This window comes from Netta rufina (assembly GCF_964035555.1).
Source record: "Netta rufina genome assembly, chromosome: 8".
In the NCBI taxonomy this organism is placed as follows: domain Eukaryota; kingdom Metazoa; phylum Chordata; class Aves; order Anseriformes; family Anatidae; genus Netta; species Netta rufina.
In genome coordinates, this window is record NC_140131.1 from 2,791,849 (window position 1) to 2,814,934 (window position 23,086).

Below are 23,086 nucleotides of genomic sequence, written 5' to 3' on the forward strand. Positions count from 1 at the left end.
CTTTATTTTTGTGCATTCCTCCCCAAAAAAAAAAACAACACGAGTTGGAGCCCCCTCTGAGTCTGAGCCGAGGGGTCGGGACCTTTCGGAGGGAGGGAGGAGGAAGAAGGAGGAGGAAAGAGGGCGAGGAGGAGGAGGAGGAGGAGGGAAGAAGAGGAGGAGGAGGAGGAGGAAAAAGAAGGAGGAGGAGGAGGGAAAAGGAGGAGGAGGAGGAAAAAGGAGGAGGAGGAGGAGGGCGCTGGGCCGGCTGCGCCGCTCGGGTGCGCGCCTCCTCCTCCGCCCAGCATCAGGGCCCCGGCCCCTCAGCGCGGCCATGGCGGAGCGCCGTGCCTTCGCCCAGAAGATCAGCAGGTAGCGGGGCGGCGGCACCGGGGCTGGCAGCGGCTGAGGCTGAGGGGATGGCTGCGGGGATGGGCTCCAGCCGCTGAGGGGAAGCCGGGCCCGGCGCGGCCCGCGGTCGTGTCCCCCCCCCCCTCCCTCCCTCCCTCCCTCCCTCCCTCCCTCCCTCCCTCCGCCACCACCCTCCGTGCCGGCCCCGGGGGGCGCCGCCTGCCCCCGGCGGGGTGTGGGGTGGCCGGGCAGGGCTTGAGGGGCCGCGGTTCCCCCGCTACAAGCGGGTGGTGGCGGAGGGGGGCGGCGGGGGGCGGCTCTCCGGGAGGCTGCCCGCGAACAAAGGCCGCGCCGGCCGCTCCCGGGCGCCCCGCGGCGTTTCCCTGCCGGGCCGCGCTGCTGCAGCCCCGGCCCCGTGGGGAAATGGAGCCCCTGTGGGAGGCTATAGGGGCTATGGGGGGGGAAGGCGGCTGGGGGCTGCTGCTGTCAGCCCCGTGGAGCCGTTTGATGCCAAGCAGCGCCGCGTTAGATGTTGTTGTTGTTAATATTTGAGGTTGCTGCGATTTTCCGTAAGAATTAGGCTTCCAGGTCCAGGTGGGAGCTGTGGGTTTTCTCCAGGCAGGCTTGGCCGGGGAGCCCCGTGTGCCCCTGGCTCCCCTCCCAGCTGGAGCTTGGGGCAGAGTTCAAGTGGGAGCCGTGGGTTTCACCGGGAGGCTGTGGGGAGAAGTGAAAAGAGGATCGTTTTTGTTCCACTGAGTGATAAAACAGCAGGTCCAGCCGGCTGCAGTTGCAGAAATCGTGATAGAGGCCACTGGAAAAGAAGCCGGTCAGAGGAAGAGGCTGGGAAGGAGGTAGAGGAGCAGCGTCCATCCCACCCCACGCAGGATCTGAAGGCAGGGGAGAAAACGCTGCTCCTCTCACACCTCTCTGCAGCTTTGGGTGTGCTCCGGCCAGGGGTTAACGTGGCAGGTCAAGGTCTGAGGAATGGAGAGGGCTGGATTCGCTGCCACACCATTCGAGCTGGGATTGTAGTCACAGGAATAGTCACATGAGAGACAAACCCTGGAAGCAGGAGCGTTGGAGTCCCGCAGCCCCGGCGGGAAGTGAAATAAAAGGGCCCTGGGGTTAAATAAAAAGGGCCCTGGGGTCACCACCGTGGTGCTCCTTTCTTCTGCCTGTGTCAGCCTTGCTCGCAGCGCAGTCAGCTCACCACGCAGCAGCACAGACACGTTCATTTCATGGGGTGGTGGCCGTCAGGGTTGCAGCTGTGCCACCATTGTGTACCTTTGCATCTAAGCCGCCTGGGGTGTTTTCAAGCCGACCAAATGGCAGCAGCGTGTGCGTGCGGGCAGGGGTGGGCTGAGTCCCACTTGTGGGCAGAAGATGCAGCCAGAGGAGCTCGGACTGAGCTGTAGCCCTCCTCATGCTGGCACAGAAAGTGCTGCTCTGCGTGCTCCTGTTCCCCAGGCTGAGAGATTGGGCTCTGCTCCCCAGCAAGCAGCGTACGGAAGTCCCAGGAGCTGCCTTGGTGGCTGCTGGAAGCCCTCCCCCGTTCCATTGTTTAAAGAAGAATAGATCCATCCCATATTCACGCTCTGCCCTCCGGTTTGGCTTGCTTGTTGAGGTAGACATACCATTTGTCTTATTCACGGGAAATGGTCATGCCGCTCTTGGTCTGGCTGAAAGTGTGTAATTCAAATGGGATGGACTGCAGGTCCCTGAAGGTAAATTACTTTAAGGCCTGTGTACCAAAGAGATGCAAGTCCCTAAGCTGGTTATTACAGTAGAAACGAGACAGGAGGTTGGCTGTTCTGCTTCTTAGAAAGACCACAGATGCGGTCTTCACGGCACTGATTTACTGCCTGTGCTCCATTTAACCAGTGTGGTGAACCTCAAGGGTGCACGCAGGACTCCGGGGTCGGGTGGTGGCTGTTTGTTACTCCTGGCACGTTTAAATGTTAGGGTTAGCAGCTATCAGTGACTTCTGCGGCAGTTTGAAAAAACCTTTTGAAGGCAGCCTGTTAAAAGATACCTTTCTGACCAGGTCAGGCTGCTTTTTTATTGGAAGGCTTCAAACCAGAAGAGATTTTTAGCTTGAACTTTGGCCACCCCATGTACTTATTCATTCTTCTTGACCCTATCAGAAGAAACTCTCAAGTTAAACTTGCCGTAGAGGGGTAAACAATACCTGAAATCTTGCCTGAAATTGTTAATTTTTAATTGAAAATATTTTATTAATGATTTTTTTTATTAAACTACTGGAACATCCTTCTGGAATATCATAAGGCTTCTGTAGTTGCTTGTACGCTATTTTTTCCATCCCTGTGTAAGAACAGATGTGTTTCTACGTAGTGCCTCTGTTCAGCTCATATGGTTTTTGAGGGACTAGAAGGATTTAGCAGAAGGCAGGATCCTCACCAGCCAGGTGAACTACGGGCATTAAGAGCTTTCAGTAAAAGCCAGACAAGCACCAGTATGTTACTCTTGAGCCAGCTAAGCTGCCTCACCAAGGGCTGAGTGTTTTGTCTGAGTGCTGCGTGCGGCCCCTCTGGGGCTGTGCTGTCCCCTACACGTGTCCCCTTTCTCTCATCCCCATATTTTTTCTGGTTATGGTGTCGCATGTGAAATGGGATGTGGAAGCAAAACCTCCAGAAAGGTCAGTACCGAGTTCCTCAACGTCCCAGGCTCTGAAGCAGGCTGGATCCCAGATCTCCAGTCTTCCCAGGGGCCTGCAGGGGAAAGGACGTGCAGATTTGGTTGGAATTCATATGAAGAGAAAGGAAAAATCTCTCTTTCAACATCACGCAGCATACACAGCTAGGCAAATGAATGCAGCCTTTCATACAAGTCCCTGTTTCAGTGCCCTCGCGTTGCTCATGAGCCATCTCGAGACTGGGCGACGTAGCCCAGAGCTGCTGCTTCGGTCAGACCATTGCCATTCTGAAGGTGTCCATCCTTGGAAGAGTTTGTTCTTCCTTCCCTGCTCCCTGTTTGTGGTTGATCAGGGTCCTTCAGACCTCTCATAATGCACCTGCCTTACCCTCAGTTTTAACCACACCTTTCAGCCTCACGCAAAGCTCAGTGTGATTTTTACTGCTGTTTTTTATTCTCCTGATGAGAATTTTCACCTTTCCTGTTCCTGGCGTCTGGTGGCATCTGGAGAAAACACTTTTCACCCTCCCGTGTCCACCTGCTTGCCCCCAGGAGCTTCTGCATGAAGGGGAATCACCTGGAGCTGCATGGCACTGCTGCCTGGGGCCGCAATCCTCAGCAGAGCCCTGCCTGGAAGGAGCTGGCCCTGCTCTCGTGTCATAAATGATCCAGAAATTTCCCACCTTCCCGAGGTTTCACACTGTATGTGGACAGATTTCTGGAGTCCTCTCAGCTTGTTGTCTTTATGCCCGTGCTTTGAGGGCAAAACTCTTGTATTTGGTACATTCAGAGCTAGTGCCTCATTTCTGAGAAGCTCCCTTCACGCTGATGGGGTACTGCAAGAGGAGCCTTGGGAAGGCTAAATGTACATTTGTACATTGGGCTCGGCAGGGTGCTCGAGCACTCTGTTCTCCTCCTTTGTCCAGATGCCATTTGCGTTGTCAGAACGCTTTCACAGATAATTAAAAGTCTTTTTAACAGGAGCTTCTTCCCTCTTCTCCAAAAGCTGCGTTGCTGGCCCTGTTCAGCTGCTGTGGATGTCTCGTGCTGGAGTCAGCGGTGCTCTGCGAGGCTTACGGAAATCCCCGGCTGCTTGGTGCAGGCAAGAAGGCAGAGCAGCTCCTCTCTGAGGCTCAACTAGCGCTGCTGCTTTGGCCTAGGCTTCCTTGTTTGTCTTTAACGTGAGCCATGAAGGAGTTCTGGAGGATCCAGTCCTGTGGTTTCCACAGTCGAGTCTCCTGGGAGCTCAGCCTAGGGGTGATCCTTTCTGCCTAAATACTCAGATGTTGTCAGGAGAGCACCACAGGTCGCGTTGTACGGTGACTGCTGCTTTAACCAGTGGTAAGGAAAAAGGGAACATGTTGTTGTTCATCTTCTCTGCCAATTAAAAACCCACACTCACCCGCAGCACTCATCGGGCAGGGTTTTTCCTCCCCTTCAGATTGTAAATCAAACCCATTCTGCTCGAAAGGAGAGGAAGTCACTCCGGAGGAAGCAGAGCCTTTTGGTTTCGGAGGGAGGCTGCGTGCAGGGCACGGCAGCTCGGGGCCAGAGCTCTCCCTCGTGCACCACGCCGTGGACCTGGTGACTCACAGCCTGGACGGAGCCGTCTGTTGGAAACGAGAGACTTCCACAAAGTGTATGGAAAAAGAACGATGTCTCCTGCTACACGGGGGCAGGAAAGCTGAGCGTTTTCACAGAGGAGTGAGAAGTGACAGCTGTCGCTGCATGGCAGTCAGTCGCTGGACACTGAGTGAGCACTGAGTTGTGCTAACATCTGAGTCTGAGTGGAAACCCATTGCTAAGCTCCGTTTGGGGCAAAAATTGCCAGCTCTGTTTGACCTGTGTTATTTGTTTCTGTGAAAGGGAAAAGCTCCTAACCCCTCGGGTGGCACATCCCAGCATCCAGTGTCAAAAGGATGCTAAGATCCTTGCGAGGTCTCGGTGAGCCTTTCCTTGGGACGACAAGAAAAACTGATATTTCCAGTACGTTTCCTAAGCTAAAAACAAAAAGGAACATCTCTTGATTTTGGCAGGGTGTGAGCCACATAAAAGCAGGAATATTTTTGTGTGCAGCGAGGAAGGACAGACGTGCAAACCAATGGCTTCACTTCATTTGCGGCTCTGAGCGCTGAGAAAATGGCCAGTCGTGTTTTGCTGTATAAGCCAGCTCCGAGGGTTTTTTTTTTTCCTCTCCTTTGTCTTTTTTTTTTTTCTCTTTTTCCCTGTGTGAACCACATGCACACACAATAATTAACCAGTGAAGGAGGTCAGAAAGGAAGTGACTGGGGAAGGCGTGCTTTAAACATAGAGACCCTGGGCTTCGCGAGACCGCGGGCTGTAATTAACTGGAATGTTTGTCTAAGGATCCCAGGTTACATGCTGAATATAAGACAGCTATTAAAGAGGCAGTTTTTTATGTGTCCTTTTAATTATCAGGAGCTTTAATGGCTCTTCTGTTCCGCCAAATGGATTTTTTGTTCAGCTGGAGACTATTTTGAGATTTATTTCTTTTTTCTGGTTGCATTCGGCGTACCCAAGTTGGTGTAGGAAGCCTAGCTTCTAGTTGTAATGGAAACAACGTTTAGGGTTGTACTCTAACGTGACCTACTGGTCATGAATAGGTGGCACTCTTCATGGACAAAGAGTTTTTGGAGATGGAGGAGAGGAAGCCACCTACGTTACCACTGATGGTGAACCCGTGCAATGAAGCCACGAAGAACCCATCCTAAAATTTGTCAGCTAAGGTGTTTGCTCGACAGAAAAGGGTTGGGTTGGTTCTGCAAAGCACTGGGCAGGCCTCACCTGGAGTGAGCGATGGGGATGAAGCAGAGCGTTACGAGGCCAGGCTGCCAGCTGGACCACAGGGCTCTTGGACCGAACCGATGACGTTGCCACAAAACCAGACATAAATACACTTGGTGTCTTCATTACATTAGAAGATGGCTTTTAAGCATCAGAAGCATGGTGCTTTCCAGCAGTTCAGCAGGTTTGTGAATGCAGTAGTACAGAAAGATAACTGGCAGGGTCTGTGGATTGGACTGTGGGGTTGGAGTGAGGTGTAGGAAGTCCTGGAAGCACCCATCAGGAATCTGAGGCCTGGCCATAGCCACCTTGCTCACATAAGCAGGGTTTGGTTGCTTGTTTTGAATGCTAAATGGGGGAGCATTGGGACTTGGGGGTAACGATGCCAGTCGTGGTCACACTGGATGTTGTTCAGCTAGGACTTTCTGTGATTCGTCCTTGCGATAGTCCTCAGTGGAACTTCTTGTGTTCCTTGAGGTTTTTAATGGGACGCCAAGATGAGCAGCCATCGACGCACAGCACACGGGAAGAAGCCGGGCTGAGCAGTGCCACCCCTGGGTTTTACAGCATTTCTCCCCCTTGGGCATCAAGAGACCTTCCCAGCAGGGATGATGTTGAGCAGCGGGATCGCAGCCATGCAGACTCATGCCCCTGAGCAGCGCTGTAGCTGTAGCCGAGCTTGCTTCTCCTCCAGTTTGGGGTAAAACACAACCGTAGGGGAGTGAAGGTGCATTGACAGGTCCCAGCTGGGCCAGAAGAAAGGACAGAGAACCTCTGGACAGGCACGTTGGGTTCGTAAAGAGCTGCTGCTTGCAGGAGGAGCCTCACCGAGCAACACGTGTGGGCATCCATCGGCTGTGCCTGCACAGCTGAGAACAAATTTCCTCCTCGGGCTGTACTTTCCGTCTGGAAACAGCGCGTGTCCCTTGAAGCAGGGAAAGATGTTCAGTTTTTCCAGCGCTGTGCTAGGTCCTGATCCTCCATGTACCGTGAGGAACTGCACGGGGTGAGAGATCAGGTTTAAAACAGATCACCTGCAACGCGGGGCAGCGTTTACATCCCAGATGTGTCACGTTCTCCATGCCAAGCAGCCATTTGAATGCATCCCAAATTGTGCTGGAGGTACCAGCAGCACGCATGGTTTGCTCTCGGGTGTGCACGTTGGGGTGTGTGCTTGGGGGGAGCAGGGCCAGGGGCATCTGCTCCCCACGGTAGGCTTCCTTGCCCCAGCGAGTTCCCTTTTAGAGTTTCCCTCTGTCCCATTGGCATCAGGTGCCTCCACCTGCCCCCATCCCTGCCCACCACCGCATCAATCCCTGGGCTGGGCCAGGCAGGGGGGGGATTTCACCCCCTTTCAGGGTTTTAGCAGCCCTCACACCGTGGTGGCACGCAGCACCTTCCCCTGCGCCATGGCTGTTCCTGCAAAGATCGCTGATTTGGCAGAAATAAATCCCCCTGACCAGGGCCGTGCCCTCGCAGATGGGGACATCTGGTTTATTTGCTGCTTCTCATCTCCGTGGAGCTGGACACCACACATCTGGGAGGCAGGGCGGGCTGCGGTGCTGCTGCAGGCAGCAAGATGTGGCCCACAAACCAGGCACAGCAGCACCCTCCTCCTGCCCAGGGTATGGTGAGGGGGTTGGTCAGCAGCTTTACAGCAAAATGGTTTTGTGGGGGAAGAATCCGGGCTTTGGGCTTCGCTTTGAAACAAAAGCGTTTGTGCCGAGGCGAGCTGCGGCGCGGCACGTGGCTGCTGGCATTTCCCTCTCCGATGTGCTGCTTGCTGAGGGCTTCCCTCGCTGGCTTTGCCCCGAGGTTGTGCTTTCACTGGTGCATGTTTTACTGGGGGAAGTGAAAACCCCAAGAGAGGCTCTGGATGTGTTTCACCCTCCAGCCGTGGGATGACTGACGTGCGTTTCCCCTCGCTGGTGAGAAAAATTGCCCGGCATTGGGATTTCTGTCCGGTGGAGGGCACAAGGCATTGTGTGCCCTGCTAGTTGCATATCCAGTCACCAGTCCACTGCTGCCTTTTCTTTGTGAAAAGGGAAAGGTTTTTGTGGTGACCCGGCCACTTGTTTCCCCTGTGCTGGTCCCGTGGCGTGTCATCCCACCCTGCCGCGGAGCTGAGTGCCGAAGGGGCTGGGTGCTGGGTGGGAAGGGGCTGCAGCAAACAAGAATTAGTGAGGGATGAGAAAGAGAGCAGAGTACAGGAACAGATCTGTGGCTGGGCTTGGAACTGCTAAGGGGTATCGAGAGCCCTGGAGGAGAGCTTGCCTTGGTGAGAATCAGAGAGAGCCTGCTGGGAACACATCTATTTGTGCTCAGTGTCCTGTGTTTTATTGCCATGTGTATGCACAAAAGAGCAGTTTGCAAAAGGAAAAAAAAAATGCACTTGCTGTTAAGAACATGGATGTGGAGCCTTGCAGTAATTCTGTGATTCTCCAGGAGTTTAATACACGCGGTCTGGTGATGCTCTTACTCCAACCAGCGCACTGAGGGCTTGGTTTCACTCCAGCAGCAGAGGAAAATGGTCTGTGTTGTAATTCTTTTCCAGAGATGACGTTGTCCCTGTCTCGTTTCAGAACCGTAGCTGCTGAAGTCAGGAAGCAGATCTCAGGGCAGTATGGAGGGTCTCCCCAGCTCCTCAAAAACCTCAATATCGGAGGCAGCGTCTCTCATCACACAACTGTAAGTAACGCTCGGAACACGGGAGAGTGAAAGAGATGTGCACAGTTTGATTTTCGTTTGAAAAGAAAGTTTGGGGTCTGTTGACAGGTTGTTGACCTAAGCCGATAACACCAAGGGAAATAATTCTGTGCAGAAAAATGCTAATTTTGGAGGTCTGTGTCCTGCGAATCACTTGGTGTGGTTGGGAGTTCATGTTCCTGCAGAAGCTTTGTAGGACTCAGGGGCTCCCTTGACCAGATCTTGGTTGCTTTATCCCAGAGCAGCTTGCACTGGACATTAAATTCCACGTGCACATCTCGGTCTCCCCACAAAGAGCTCCTTGCAAGCTCGTGCTCTTCAGGTATCTGTGTTCTCATCATTCTCAAGTTTGGGACCACAGTTATGAGGCTCATGTGGTCTTCAGAGGAATTTAAAATGTTATGGAGAAAGTTTGAATGTGGTCATTCTTTGGGAATGTGTATTTATTCACGTGTTTAAAGTCCCCTTTCAAGAGTGGCTGAAAGGTAGGTGATGTTGTGAGGTTCGCCCTCTCTGAAAGTGCATTTCCTTGCACGTCCACCCAGTAACCTTCAAAACTTACTCAGCATGGTGGTATAAATTTCAAGCAAACTTTTTTCAGGCTGGAACTGTATTTTTGGAAGCATTACTTGGATTTGGGTTGTTGCTCTGGGTCGTAGCAGTTTCTTTTGCAGCAGTCACTTCGAAAACAAATACTGTAGCATCTCGCTTTCTTCAGAGAGGGGTGATTAGATCAGGCAGTGCTGGAAATACGCCCTGAATTTGGTAATCTGTACAAGCATTCTGAGGTTACAGGAGTTCTTCTTTCATTTTGGGGTAGTGTCCTGCAGAGTTCCATCAGTTCGTATGCTGCTGTGTCCCGTGTAATGCATTAAAGCTCTCTCCTCCAGAAGACACACGCATCCTTAAAGCTGTTACCATCTCAGAAGGGATCTCAAAGACTAACTTGACCTCTAGTCAACTAGAATGACTTCACTGCAGGCTGCAAGTTCATCTTTGAGGAGATAGGGCTGTGCCAGGATAGCTGGGGACTGGAGGGGCTGGAATTGATGTTGACTCCCCAGACATCACCTGTGTCCAAGAAGACCAGAAGGCTGACACTGCTGTGTGTGCAGCCTCAATGCTGTGAGCACGGAGCAGGAGGGGTTAACGAGCGCGGTGTGTCCAGCTAGTGCTTTATGACAGCAGTCTCCGCAGGGGTGTGGAACGATAAGGCAAAGCCCTGACTTTGTGGATCTGACTGTCTTCTGCATAATCCAGTCATTAGGGAGAAGGGAGGCACTGCAGCATGGGGCTGGGTGGAGCTCTGCGTCACGCGCCCACTTCCCTGCAGCAACAGGTAGCTGAGGAGCAGGCAGCTGCCCCTCAAGGACCCACTGGAGTCCATCCCACAGACTTCTGGGCCTCACTGGTCTCACACGTGGTCTCACCCAGGAACAAGTTGGGTGAATTGCCCTTCTGCTGCCCATTGCTCTCATAAAGCTGGATCTCCTCGGTGTACCTCTCCAAGCTGTCCTTCAGCCAGAAGATATTATTGATTTATTTTTGATAATTATTATTCATCGGTTGTATTGCCTTTTCTCCATGAGTCATCTCTTCCACTTTTTCTTTCTACTTCTAATCTTTTCTGTTCTGCCAGCATCACAGTGTGCATGCTCAAAGCTTCAGCCCTGCTGATCTGCACATACAATTCTTCATGCAGATCTGATTTATCAGTCCCAACATTGTCAGCCCTCTCTTGGCTTCTCGTGTCTCTCATTACCCTGTTGCTGTTGTGTTTCCTGGTATGTCTACGCAAGAATTTCTAAAAATCCTGGCAAAGGTCATGCTAACTGGAAGCAGTCTTTGAACCTTCCCTATCAAACCGCCTTGTGTGACGGCTGATGGGATTAGCTGCTGGTTTGTCATATTAAATTCTGTGCTGAGCAGAGATGCTTTCAGAAGTACAATTAACACGGAGAGATAGTTTGTAGGGGATTTTCTGTAGGAGAAGTGTGTTTAGGCAAGCCATGAATCTCTGTCCTGAGGCTGCATAGTATGGCAGAGGTTTCCTTTAAGGAACTTTGGGTTAATTTCTCTCCCTTAAGCATCGTCAGCATCTGCTGTTCTTGCCTGTTCTGTTTGATAACATACATTTTGCAGAGAGAAAGCATTACTGCTGTTAAACTGAAAGAGCAATTTGCTATGCAGTTCAGAAGTTTGTGTCATAGGACTGGCACGGTGAAGAAATGGAGGTCTGCATGGCAGTTCTGCATAGCCGTATGGATTTAAAAACCCACGGTAGGATTCGTGGCGTGGGTTTACATTTTAATAATGCAGTGATGGAGTTTCAGATGGATATGCCCACAATGGCACCAAGTTATACTGCTGAGTGTGTGACACGGACCTGGAGGACTCGTAGAGGTAAAGCAGATGTGGTGTCTCCTATCCAGTGCATCTTGCTCATCATCCTGAGTATTTATGTGGATAGATGAGTCCAGATGAGGTCACACCACTGAGTCTCTGCTGTGAGTTGCCAGCAGCAGCTGCTTTTGGTAACACGTCTGTGAGTCTGCTGTTATCTGATCGTATCCAGTGTGATGTAGGCATCTGTAAGCAGAAATGTGTGGTTTTGTGAATGAAAGGCCGAGTGCTGCGTGTGCCTGGCCCTTCTGTTTCTTGCTGGTTGAAGCCAGTACAGGAACTTTTCACACTCAACAGACTTGGGTGTGGTTGAACCCAGGATAAATGCAAAAACTGTCAGCTGAATTTTAGCAAGTCTCTTTCCTTTTGCTTCACAAGCAACAGCCAAAATGCTGCCAGAACTGTTTCTAATTTTGTATCTGGTGGAGCTGGAGAGGAGATGCTGCTTTTGGCTGACTGTACAGGAGCTTGCAATTTATTATTGTCAACCTCCGCCCTTCTGCCACTTTGAGAGCAGCTGAGTTTAATTGTATGTCCCTCAAACCACAAGTACAGGTCCAAAGCCTTCAGAGGCCTTTCCTGTGTGCCCTGACATGCTGAATGGATCTCACAGGACGCAACCTTTGCAGCATGGAGCTTTTCTTTTTGAAATCCAGAAGAGGAGGCGCTGACAGGTTGTTATGGAGAAATAGGAGCTGGCGAGGTCTTAGTACGATGAAGGAGCTTTTATTTTCTGAAGCTACTTCTGCAAGTCCCTCTAAATCCACTGGCATGTAGAGTGTGTGTTTACACCTTGCTATTTGGGTTCAGGATCATAAGCCATGGGCCGTGCTCGTCTTCTGTGCTTCGAGAGGTTCAGTGTTCCCTTGCGGGAGCCTGGGCTTCTCCAGCTCCCACTGAACAGCTGCTTAAGAACAATTTATGGGACTGAATTCACTGAAAACAGAGATCTTTCGCTTCCTTTTCAAAGAATTCCCCAGCATCTTGCAGGACGGGATATTTACTTTGTTTATTTGATGAACCGGACTGTTTACTACGGGCTAGTATAGTCCCTCGTGACTAACCACTTTCATTTCTATTCAAGTTTGTTTTTTCTGTTGAGCAACTCCTTGTGCTCCGGTGCTTGTTAACTCTGCCTGCTGACCCTTGCACCTCTCCTTTATGCCGAACGCTGCGGTGTGGCGGAGCATCTGAGGATGCTGCAGTGCTTTTACCTGGATGCAGCTGGGTGGTTGGGCAGCGGTCAGACTGCCATTAGCTGCTGGTGGAGTGACTCAAAGCTTTCTCAGCATCCTGATTTCTCTGTCTTGGGCTGCTGTTTAATGGCTGTCTGTTGTGCTGCTCTGGTTTAAGAGTAGAGTTTAGGACTGTAGCTGCAAATGGGCCTATACTCCAATTTTCCCCTGTGTTTGCTGGCCTTTCATGAGAGCAGACGATGTTATCAAAGGACAGAAAATAAGCACTAGGTACATGGGCTTCTCTTCCTTTCCTGATGTGTAGTTGGGCTGTTGTCTTGTTCTGTGTTCTGCAACTGTTGTTGCTTGATGACACTGATATTTTTAAACATAGCCAATGACTTGTAAAATCTTGGCTTTCTGAATACTTCATTTCTGAGTGCTAAACATAGTCATTGATGTGTTTTTGGTGGTTGTCCGAAGGTTGACTTTTTTTCTCCAAAAAAGAAATTTTTCATTAAAAAAAACACAAGCCCTCTAGCGATATATTTTAATTAGAAGACCAGCGTTTCACAGAACTTGCAAAGAAGCAGGAGGTATGTATAATCAATAGTTTTACAGCAAAATGACAGCTGTTTCCAAAGGACTAGAGGTGATATTTCCTATCTGCTGGTGTGTGTTATTGCAGAGCTGAGCACTGCTAAGAGGAGGAACACTGGTGTGAGAAATGCTAATTAGTCAGGGAATAAAGGGGGGCTGGATTCTTGGACATGATGTGATTCGACCACGCATCTGAGCTGCTTTCAGCGCACCATTTTCTTCATGTACAATAAAGGTGCTGACATTTATGTATCTTTGTAGAGCACCGCCAGGTTTATGGGCATTGTTAGGGCTAATTGAAGCTTTGTCGCGGGTTTATTGGATGTCAGGCTTGGGTTCTGTAAGTGCAAAGATAGTATCTAATTATTAAATAAGAGAATATGGTGTAATTGGATATTTCCATTGTTTATTTTAGCGTCATTTAAGAGAAGAAGAAAAGATAATTTATGCAAATGAATGGAAAACACTGCAAGGGAAAATCTGACAATATCCTATGCGGGATAGAAAAGGGCGTTTTGAAGTGTTCAGAGCCAAGTAATTTTATCACCAAAATTACTAAAATGAAAAGGAAAATGAGCCAAGTCTTAATGTTCTCTCAAAGCTGATTAAGGCTTAATAGTGACTCCCATTATATGTATTTCCTGGAGGTTGTGCCCTGCCTGGCTGAATGGTCTGTCCTCGGCAGCCAGGGGAGGATGGGAGAGGCATCCACATCCTCTTCCCTGCCTCCTCCCACTGGGGCTTGCTCACAGTTAACTCTGCTCTGGTGCAGCCGCTTTCTTTAGTGAACCCAAACTGCTAGGAACTGGTTATGGGATCAGCAGAGAGTCCTGCTGCAGGAGTTGAGCTTTTTACATAGAGTTGGTGAGCCTGGTGTTCACGGAACGGCTGCTGAGACTTGTTTGTCTGCAATAATTTAAGCAGTTTAAACATTAGCAGAGATAACTAATCTTAACTAAATGCTATTACACCAAGTCAGTTCACTTACTTACAGGAAGCATTACGACAGGCCTGCTAAGAAATACTCAGAATCTAAAAATGCAATTAAATCCTGGTCTTTGTTTATTCAAGTTCGTTGTGACACATCCTCAGGAGCAGAACAGCCAGCTCTGAGCAGTGGAACAGGAGACCCGAGGCTGAAGGTCCAACGTGCTCCCAGAGCATCGTCGGTCAGCAGTTTGGCCGGGTGCTGGTGCTTCCTACTGGCTTCCCCAGGAGCTCAGGACAGCGTTGAGATGTTGTGCCCATCCGTACCCAAAGCATGGTTCGTTAGCTGATGCTTCGCTCCCCACAAATGCAAACCAGCAAGGTCCGGAGGGATCTGGCTGTGCTGCTCTGATATATTGTTTCTGCCAAACGTCTGTGAGTTTTCTGCAGGCTCTGATCAAACTGTGCTTGATTTTTTCATCTCTTTAAGAAGAGAGCTTTGATGTTTCCTTTGTCTCGGTTTCGGGGCTCTCGGTTTCGGTGCAGTTTATCAGAGGGTAGCGATCTCTTTCAGATCTGTCTCAGCACTTGCATTTTCTATATCAAAGTCTTTCCGTTCTTGAAATACTCCTGTGGTGAAATTACATAAATCTTAGTCATCAAAGAAGATACTTTCTTCTTACCCATCCTTGGAGGTATAGCTCGTGTTTTCTGCATTTTGTAAGAAGCGGCTTTGGTATTCCCAGATAACTAATTAATCTCTGATTAATATTTCTATACCCTAATGGCTCCTTACATTAGCAGCCAATTATAATAGCAAATAACCTGGTGATATTTGTACATAAAACTTCTGACTGGTTTTGAGACTGGGTGTTAGTTATACGTAGGATCCTCTTTAGATAGGTATTAGGTATATTTACAGATGTTTTCTTTCATTGGAGGCTTTCCACATTTCAAGCTTTGTGACATTATACGAATTTGACACCAGTTACAGATCATTGGTCTTGTCTGTAAAAATAATCCAAAACTCAATGGTAAGTGCCTGTAGAAATTTTTGCTTATAGAATGCTTACAGAAACTTTTGAGGGAATTTAATAGATATTTTTTCCTTTGCACAGAGGAAAACTGATTCATGATTTACAACAGTGTGCCTTAAATATCACTGAATTTCCTTAAGGAACATAACTTTCATATTCTTTTACACAAAGGTCATTTTCTCAAACACATTTTCAAGCAAAATGTATTTTTTTCTAGAGGGTTTCTATCTATCCTAGACCAGTGTCTTGAGTAAGATGAAGATATCCTTTATTTGAAGAAGATTCTTTGTTGGACCAAGTGGACCTTAGCTTCACCAGCAGTAGTACGTTTGCAGTTTGAAATAAAGAACTTTTTAATCATCTATTCTCTGTAGTATTTACATATTTCAAAACACCATGCAAAAGAAGTGCTGAGGGCAAAGCAGGAGATAGGAAGCTGCATTCCAGAGGCAGCCTGCATGCATGTGGTAGGGACTGCATTTTCTGGCTGAGGAGGTGTCATCCTCGCTGAGGGTTGGTAGCCAGCTGTGGTTGATGAAAAGCAGAGATTGCCTAGGAATCTCCTTAGCTCATTTGAATATTTCCATATATTACAAATGCAGCTGAGAATTTAAATGCAGGAGTTCTCTGTGCTTACCAGTCATTAGGAATATGAAATTAAGTGTATGGATTTTCTTAAACTGCAGCAGTGACAAACGACGATTCTAAGAAAATGGGATTCTTAGAATTTGGAACCAGGGATGACCATTTTTGGAGTAAGTGTTACAGCAAAGCAAAATGTAGTTTACACAAGCAGAACATGTTTTTTAATTCCTTGAGCATTGTCAGTGGTTAATATTGCATTGCTCATGTTTCAGAACCTCTTAGATTAACTATGGCCTGTAGTTTGCAATTAAAACCAAACCAGATGTCTCTGTTTAGCAAATATACTTAAACCCTTACCTCCTCTAACTTGCCTGCAATTTTTATTTTTTTTTTAGCAGCACATTTCCCGTATTCCCAGATTTACACCGAGTCCTTTCTGCGGTCCATCAGATAGATTTCTTGCCTGCTCCTGCACCTCTCTGAGATACCAGTCTGCCTTTCAGGGGGACTCTGCCTAACAGGAGCAGGCCATCTGCATTCCTGAATGCTCCGCAAGGGAAGTGCCTGTTTGCCCTGGAGACCCAGGGATAGCTCAGAGGAGGCTGGGGCTCAGCTTTGAAATGCTAATCCGTTTCTTCTGTCCTTCCAAGATTTTGCCCAGGGAGGCCGTGGGTGGGAAGTTGGTATTAATTTAGAATTTGAAGCTTTGGCGCAATCTGCTGCAGTTTTAGCACATTATAAATTGTTTAATATTTAAGGCGGTATTGAAGTTAAGGTGGAACTTTGTCCTACTTTCAAAATTACCAAGAATTACCCTGATTTTGAAAAAGTGCCAAGTAAAACTAGTAGTCAGGATCCTCCTCGTGATGAGGAGCTCTGCGAGGTTAATTTTTCAAGGTCCCTTATCATGTCCGCACCGGGAATTTTACTCCCACACAGGAGACAGGAGACACAACCCTCCAGTCTTTGCCAATATCGTTTTTACAGGGCCCTAAGTTGTACTGTGATCCTCAAAGACAAATGCAGACTGGGTCTGTGCCCCTGGAGAGTAGGAAAAAAAAAAGGAGAAAAAGGAAAAAAAAAAAAGAAAATTGGTCTTGGACTGGGACACGGGGAACTTGGGTTCAAATCCCTTTTGCTAGATGCGTCCTGCCAACCCATCGTGCCATAACTGATTAAAATGCTGCTGTGACCCCTCATAAGAATGAGCATCTTGGGAGGGTGAGTAGGGGAGGGAGGAGGAAATGAGAAGGAAATTGTGATTTTCATGGCTGTGTTGACATATGCTAGCAGGAAGTCTGCAAAATCATAGCTGGACTTGAGTGTGTGTCCCACAAGACTACCCATGGTGCTCCGTATGATATGTGTGAGTTAGGCAACAAACTGTTGGAATAGGGTCTAGAAATGAATAGGGTCCAGAAATCTCCCCTCTGCCCTGCTGTTTGTGCAGGGAGAAGTTAGGTTCAAGTCCCTTAGACAAAAATCTGAATGCCTGTGGGCATCAGGCTGCACAGCAGTGATCTATACAGGCTGTTTTCAGTGCTACAGTCACTGTCTGTGAGATGGAGATGGTAATTTTCCCTTCTTCTGCCCTTGCTGCTGCTGTGATCCCTTACCGGGTTTCTGTGCAGTCCTCAGGACAACAGACCTTAATTTTTTAGGTACTAGCCTAGACGTAATTGCTTCATTAAGGAAGCAAACTGGAGGGGAAGGTTGTTCAGGCAAGGGCCCATAATGATGGCTAATGAAATGGTACACTAATTAAATACTTCTCCTTTGGTCATTCCTTGAGCGTGATGGAAAAGTGCCTTGATGGAAAGTGTCCCTGCTGCCTGGTCAGTGCTTGCCTTGTCCTGCACGCCGCTGGCTGCTGCTGTCCCTGTCCCTGCCAGCCACACCAGGCCGGCACCTCAGGGTGGCTCTGCCCTTTGCTTCCTATTTTTTGCCTCCTTGGTGGGGCAGAAAAGGCCACGAGCCTTATAGCGTGGTGCCCCAGGTGCAGAGCTCCTTGTGTGTTAGCCCTTTGTCCCTGCAGCTCCTGGGTGAGATGCGTGGCTGAAGTGGGAGCTTGCGTTACCTTCCGTGGGGTTTTGCCCTGTCCTCCAGCAGAGGTTCATGCCCCTGTCACCAGGTTTGTGCAGGTGCTGCCTCTGTAACCGATGATGATGACACGGGTGCTCAGAAGAAGAAATAATAGGAGGGAGACACATTTTGGCTAGTGGCGCACTAAAACTACAGCAAAATACTATGTTTACTGTCTAGAGAAGGACAAAGTCGATAGGAAACGAAATTTTATTTTCAAGCTTTTAAGGGGATATAACAGTGAAGAATAACACAGCCTTAAAGAAGAAAGCTTGACTGTCCCTGTTTCAGGAGAGTTATAAACCTCTGAAATAGGGTTTTGTAGTGCAACTACTGAGAGCCAGAGCTGCAGCAGCACAAATGGACATATGGAATACGTGCATTAAATAATTTATATAAGCCAAATCAATGGGGCTGGTGTATTAGTTAAGCCGACAGAGTGTGTGCCCTTGGTCAGATTAAGGATATTTGCAGAACCATGGCTTGCAAGTGATGTTTGATTTGGGGTGATTGGGATGTGTAAGTGTGAAATATGGACTGTTTGATTTCTGCTGTACCAGCAGCTTACCGGTATGTCGTGTTGGGTGTTAGTTTGGCAAGGGAGCAGGCTGTGCCCCTCGTAGACACACCAAGTGTCCCTTTTCCCCCTGTATAGTCCTATTGATTTCTGTAGCCCCAGAAGAGCTCTTGCTGTGAGTGAAGTGGCCCTAGGGATCAAGACTGAGTGAAAGCTGTGTTAAGGAATTATCCGAAAGTCTATCCAAAAATTGATCTTTAATTACAGGCTGTGCAAAATCAAGGAGTACTTTTTAAAAGAGCAATAATCACAATGCTGAGAGCAGGCTTCCCTTTGCATATTTTTAGCATGTATTCGCTGTTAACTTAAATCATTCTGTAGTCCTAGCTGAGAAGATGGTCAGAGCTCCTGCACAGCTTCAGTTTCTGGAGGGGCTTCCTAAACACTTTTTGGTGGGAGCAGACACCCTGTGAGCGATTTCCTAAGAGCAGTGCTCTGGTATTCGTTCTCCTGCAAGGTGTAATTAGCAGGTTGGTAGGTGGACTGCCCGCTGGCAGATACTTGACTGAAATTGTCCCTGTGTTATCTGGAGTCTGATGAAGAAAGAACATCTGCATATGGAGGAGGCACCTCTGCTTTCTAGGAGCTGCCAGGGCGAGCTGAAAAGGCATTTTCTGGCGGCACCTAGCAAGATGGAGCTCTGTCTCCGGCCTGTCAGCAAACAGCAGTGTGGAATCACAGAAGGGCTTGGGTTGGAAGGGACCTTAAAGACCATCCAGTTCCAGCCCCCTGCCATGGGCAGGGACATTGGAAGAGGATATCTCTGTAGCTCCTCGCATGTTCCCTGCATTTGTGCAGCAGCAGTTTTCAAAACCTTCTCATATGCAGCTGAAAGTGGGGCTTGGTATTGTGATAGTCTGGAGATCAGCCATACATCAGAATGATGCACAAGGGTAAGGACGAAACTCCCATACACTGAGAAAGTATCACAGTCATCTTAGGCCGTGGGAGTTGGCTGTTGAGGTAGACTAGATCTGGAGACTCAGCGATGAGATAAAACAGGTTCTGCACCTTGGTTAGCGATGAAGGTGGGATGGTTATGTTGGATAACCTGGTCTTTATCTGAACTCATCTGACTCCTTCAGTGTGCGCCCTGGACCTGATGTATTTGTTTAAGAGTTTCAGACAGCTGATGCTTTGGCTAGGTTGCAGGTAATAGAAAAATAGCCTCTTGTATACTGTTCTTGTTCTTGGTCTCATCCACAGCTTCAGAGGGATGCAGGAGTGTGTAGCAGGATGGGCCAAGTTAAGCTGTCAGCAGTGAGCGGCCATCGAGGAGCTGTGGTGGTTCAGCTCAAACGCAGGGATGCCATTTGGGTTCACTTTCCATTTGGTGCGCTAGTTCATCCTTTTTTCCTCCTCCTCTTTCATCACTTCTTCCCCCACAAATATCTAAAGCTTAAAATAATGTGCTTGCCTTTTATCTGCCAATAGTCTGACACGAAGTAGTTCCTCTTCATAGCCATGAATTTATGTTTGGCCTGTTTACTCAGGTGCTAGACAGTATTTCTGGCTGCACAGATGGTGAGTCTAATACAGGCTTCTGGGTTTGACTTTTATGTTTGTTTACATCTTCATGGTACAATAGTTATCTGAACAGACAAACTGGAAAATTGTGAAGTGTAACCTTGGGCCTAAAACTGAGGTGTACGAAGGGCTTGGAAATCCCTGGAGCCTGGCACTGTGTCGCCCCACTAGCACTGCTGCCATTTCGCTAGAGAGCCAGCTGGTTCTCCTTCTGTCAAATGCATCACGATGCTGCTGTTGGACGAGTGAAATTTGGGTTGTAAAATGCCAGGAATTGGGAAAAGTGGTGCAGCTTTGGCAGTCCCTGCCCTGTGTCCGCTCAGTCCTGTGCAGCATCTGCATTAATACAGAGAGAATTTTTTATTTGTCTTCTGTATTTTTCTGTACTTAATCAGTGAATGAGGAAATGTGAAAGACTAGAGGGAATGAGGAAAAGGTGCCTCTTTATTAGCCTGGGAAAACGTGTAGGTAAATTAATATGTGCTGATCTAAACTTAACGTTTCCACGGTCAGTTCCGCTCTGCTGAGGCAGCCCACGAAAATGGTGGGTGGGCTCTGAAGCTGAAAGTGTGGAAGGGGGGTCGGCAGGAAGAGCAAAAGTAAGTCTTAAAATGTTAGAGCTTATAAATAGGGTGAGCCAAGCAGCTTTAAGTCACCCTGAGGGGCTCCCCCAGCCTGCTGTGGCACTGGACTGGCAGCGGGAGGGACTGAGTGAAGGTTTTCCCACATCTCTGTCACCCCAAAGCTCTGTGGCCTTCGCCCAGTGATGTTATTTTAGTCTTCATTTACAAGAAGTCTCCCTTTCTAAATTCTTACTCTTTGGAGGTTCAGTGGAATTTGTGGATTTTTCAGCTACTTTGTGTGCACACAAAGGAGTGCACACAAAGTAGTGGTAGTAGTATGTAGCAGCTCTTTGGAAAAAAGCATGCACTTCTAGCAATTCCTCAACAATGAACTGCCACACTTTACTGCTGTAAGTTTTGTCACTTGTCTGTGCCATGTGGAGCTGGTCTATCCACGTATAAAAAGAAACATATAGTGTGAGGTGATGACATGTCGCCTGTAAAGTGGGAAAGAGCAAAGACAAGTTCTGCTTGCCTTGAGTTTTGCAGTTATAAAAACAGTTAAAAGTATGTGGTTTGTCCTTTGAAAAGTTCTGCAATTATGTATTTTCACTTTGTTTCCAAAATCAAAGCTTAGAAGTGGAAAAAGGTTGTGGGGTTGAAGTTAGATACACGATGATTACATTGCATCTCTTTGCACAGAAATTAGTTCTGCCTTTTACTTAAATTGCAGGAATCAATACTGGGTTTCTAGACATGTTTTATTCTACTTTTCTGTGTGAACCAGATTCTTATCAGGCATGAAGTCATCTGGGCTAACTCACCTGACTTTGTTGGAGCCATGCCACCTTCCTGCTGAAGGTTTGGCCTTCTGTATTATAAGAAAATTACAGTATTCATTGAGGTTGGCTGTGGCAGGAGAGATTCTTTCAATACCTGCTGTGCTAGCCAAGTCTTTTTCCCTGAACAAAAAGTTCATTTATTTTAGAACTTTTTGGCAATAGAAGTTTAAAAAGCAGACTTTTTAGGTTGAAATAACAAAATTTTTGAGAAGCATGTTTAATAAGAACACTTAGTACTTACGTTTTAAAGTCATCTCCAATAGAAGACAAGCCATGGGTAGATCACTGTTCCACAGAAATCATCTGGATGACAGGAAAGAGGAAGTAGTAGAGAACAAATTGCTGAATTTTGATATGTTTTTGTGACTCATATGAAACCATTTAGTCTTGCTGGAATGAGCCAGGGAATTCTAGGAAAGCTGTCAGTTGCTGTAGAAACAGGTTCCTCAAAACTTGCTGTTAGTGTTTCATTTTCTTAATGTCTATGTTTATGTGCAGCCTTATAGTATAATGTGCCTAAATCGGAATATGTATGTATCTATGTAGTATACATATGTAAAATCACAGTTATGTAATGTATATATTCAGTTTACGCAGATTTTTCTTAAGTATCTTAAAAAAATCACTGTTTTTCAGTGTGGTGAGATCAGTACATCCAGTGAAACCTGCTGCTGCTCTGCACGTGTGGTTGCTCAATCATTCCTCGTGCTTTGTGTGCCAGCTTTGTGCATCAGCTTTGTGCCCAGGAGAAGCTTTTTAAGCATCTGTTTCACTTAGAGTGGTGTCCCTTGTTGGTGTGGACTCAGTCATATTGGTGCACAAGGTCCTAACGTCAGGTAGAAGAGGTAGTTAAACTTGCACCATTGGTGGACAAACAGTGTGTTTTGTGATCCCCAGAGATGTCACTTAATTCAAAATAATGTTAATCTTCAGAATTCTGTGACTTCATGAGCTCCTAGTAAATCAGCCCATGCTTTGAATTCCTGTCTGTGGGCTGTGCCTGAGGGTGAAAGGGTTTTTTGCTTCTTGAATTAGGTTCCTTTTGCATCAGAGCAGCAGCATGGTAAGAAAAAATCCAAAGTCACACACACATGGGAAATGAAGTGTAATATTTGCTTTTGAGGCAAACTGATGAATTTCTTGAAAATAGAGGGAAATCTGTAGGTGGGTGTTTTTGTTGTTGTTTTGTTTTTGAGATTTTGATGATATGCGTAATAGGAATATCTAGAGAAATAGCAGATAAAAGATAAGACATGAAAAACAGCATTATGAGATGTATTTACTAAGACTGCTACCACTAGGTTACCATAGGTAATCACTGGGGTTAATTATAGTCTGATTAAGTTTCCACAACAAGGCAGAAGAGCTGGTTTAGAAATCAAGTACCATGCATCCGTGTATTTTTTTATTTCTCCTTGTTTTAAGACTCTTCCATTGCTCGTCTTTTCCCAGGTGCCACTTACAGAAGCTGTGGAGCCGGTTGACTTGGAGGAATACCTTAGTGCACACCCGATGCCAGTCGAGTCTGGCCCCTTGCGAGACTTGTTTGAGTTTCCTTCTGATGACATTGAGGTTGTGTACACCCCCCGAGAATGTCGAACGCTCGTGTCGGCTGTTCCCGAAGAGAGGTAGGAGGTGACAGGGTTGCAGCTCACCCAAGAGATTTAGTTGTTCTGCACTGGAACATCTGCAAGGCTGAAGCCTGGACGTCTTGTCCATAAATGCCTGAAACAGCACATACAAACCTAAGGGAAAGCCAGTATGGTCAAAAGGCAGTATCATTTCTGTGATTTTACAATGTTTGTTTTTATTCTTTTAACAGTGAGATGGACCCTCATGTGAGGGACTGTGTAAGAAGCTACACGGAAGACTGGGCAATTGTGAATAGGAAGTAAGTACCCTGTGACATTTGTCAGCTTGATTTCATATTTCAAATTTTTTCAGGGTGGCTAACTGGTATGAGGAGGCTCAAAAATGGTTGACCTGGGTACTGATTTCATGTACATTGGCTTTTAGTTGCCCAGCTCAGCTGAACTGATGCTTTGTGTTCTGAAAATTGGATCTCATATACATCCAAACCCCTTAGGACAGTTTTGAAAATCTAGGCCATTTTCATCAACCGCAGCTCCTTTAGAACATAGGGAAACTAAGGAATGTAAAATTATTTTAGGGAAGTAAAATTGCTGTCATCACTTACTTTGTGCTTGCTTTCCTATGTTTTTAGCTCTTTCAGTTTTGTAAAGATGTAAGGTTCACGTGCAGGCACAAGCACCGG

General features: G+C 47.6%; 1 protein-coding gene across 9 annotated transcripts in view; it reads left to right on the plus strand.

Moving 5' to 3' along the window:
• Window positions 1–217: 217 nt before the first annotated feature.
• Window positions 218–23,086, plus strand: part of DOCK7 (dedicator of cytokinesis 7) — a gene marked incomplete at its 3' end in the record, with an annotated part of 97,705 nt that continues 74,836 nt past the window's right edge. For all 9 annotated transcript variants that reach the window (XM_084290990.1, XM_084290993.1, XM_084290994.1 and 6 more), the window contains exons 1-4: window positions 218–351; window positions 8,370–8,475; window positions 22,264–22,439; window positions 22,634–22,702. In XM_084290990.1, coding sequence (XP_084147116.1) covers window positions 314–351; window positions 8,370–8,475; window positions 22,264–22,439; window positions 22,634–22,702 — 389 coding nt within the window. In that variant the 5' untranslated portion in view covers window positions 218–313. The remainder of the gene's footprint in view (window positions 352–8,369; window positions 8,476–22,263; window positions 22,440–22,633; window positions 22,703–23,086) is intronic.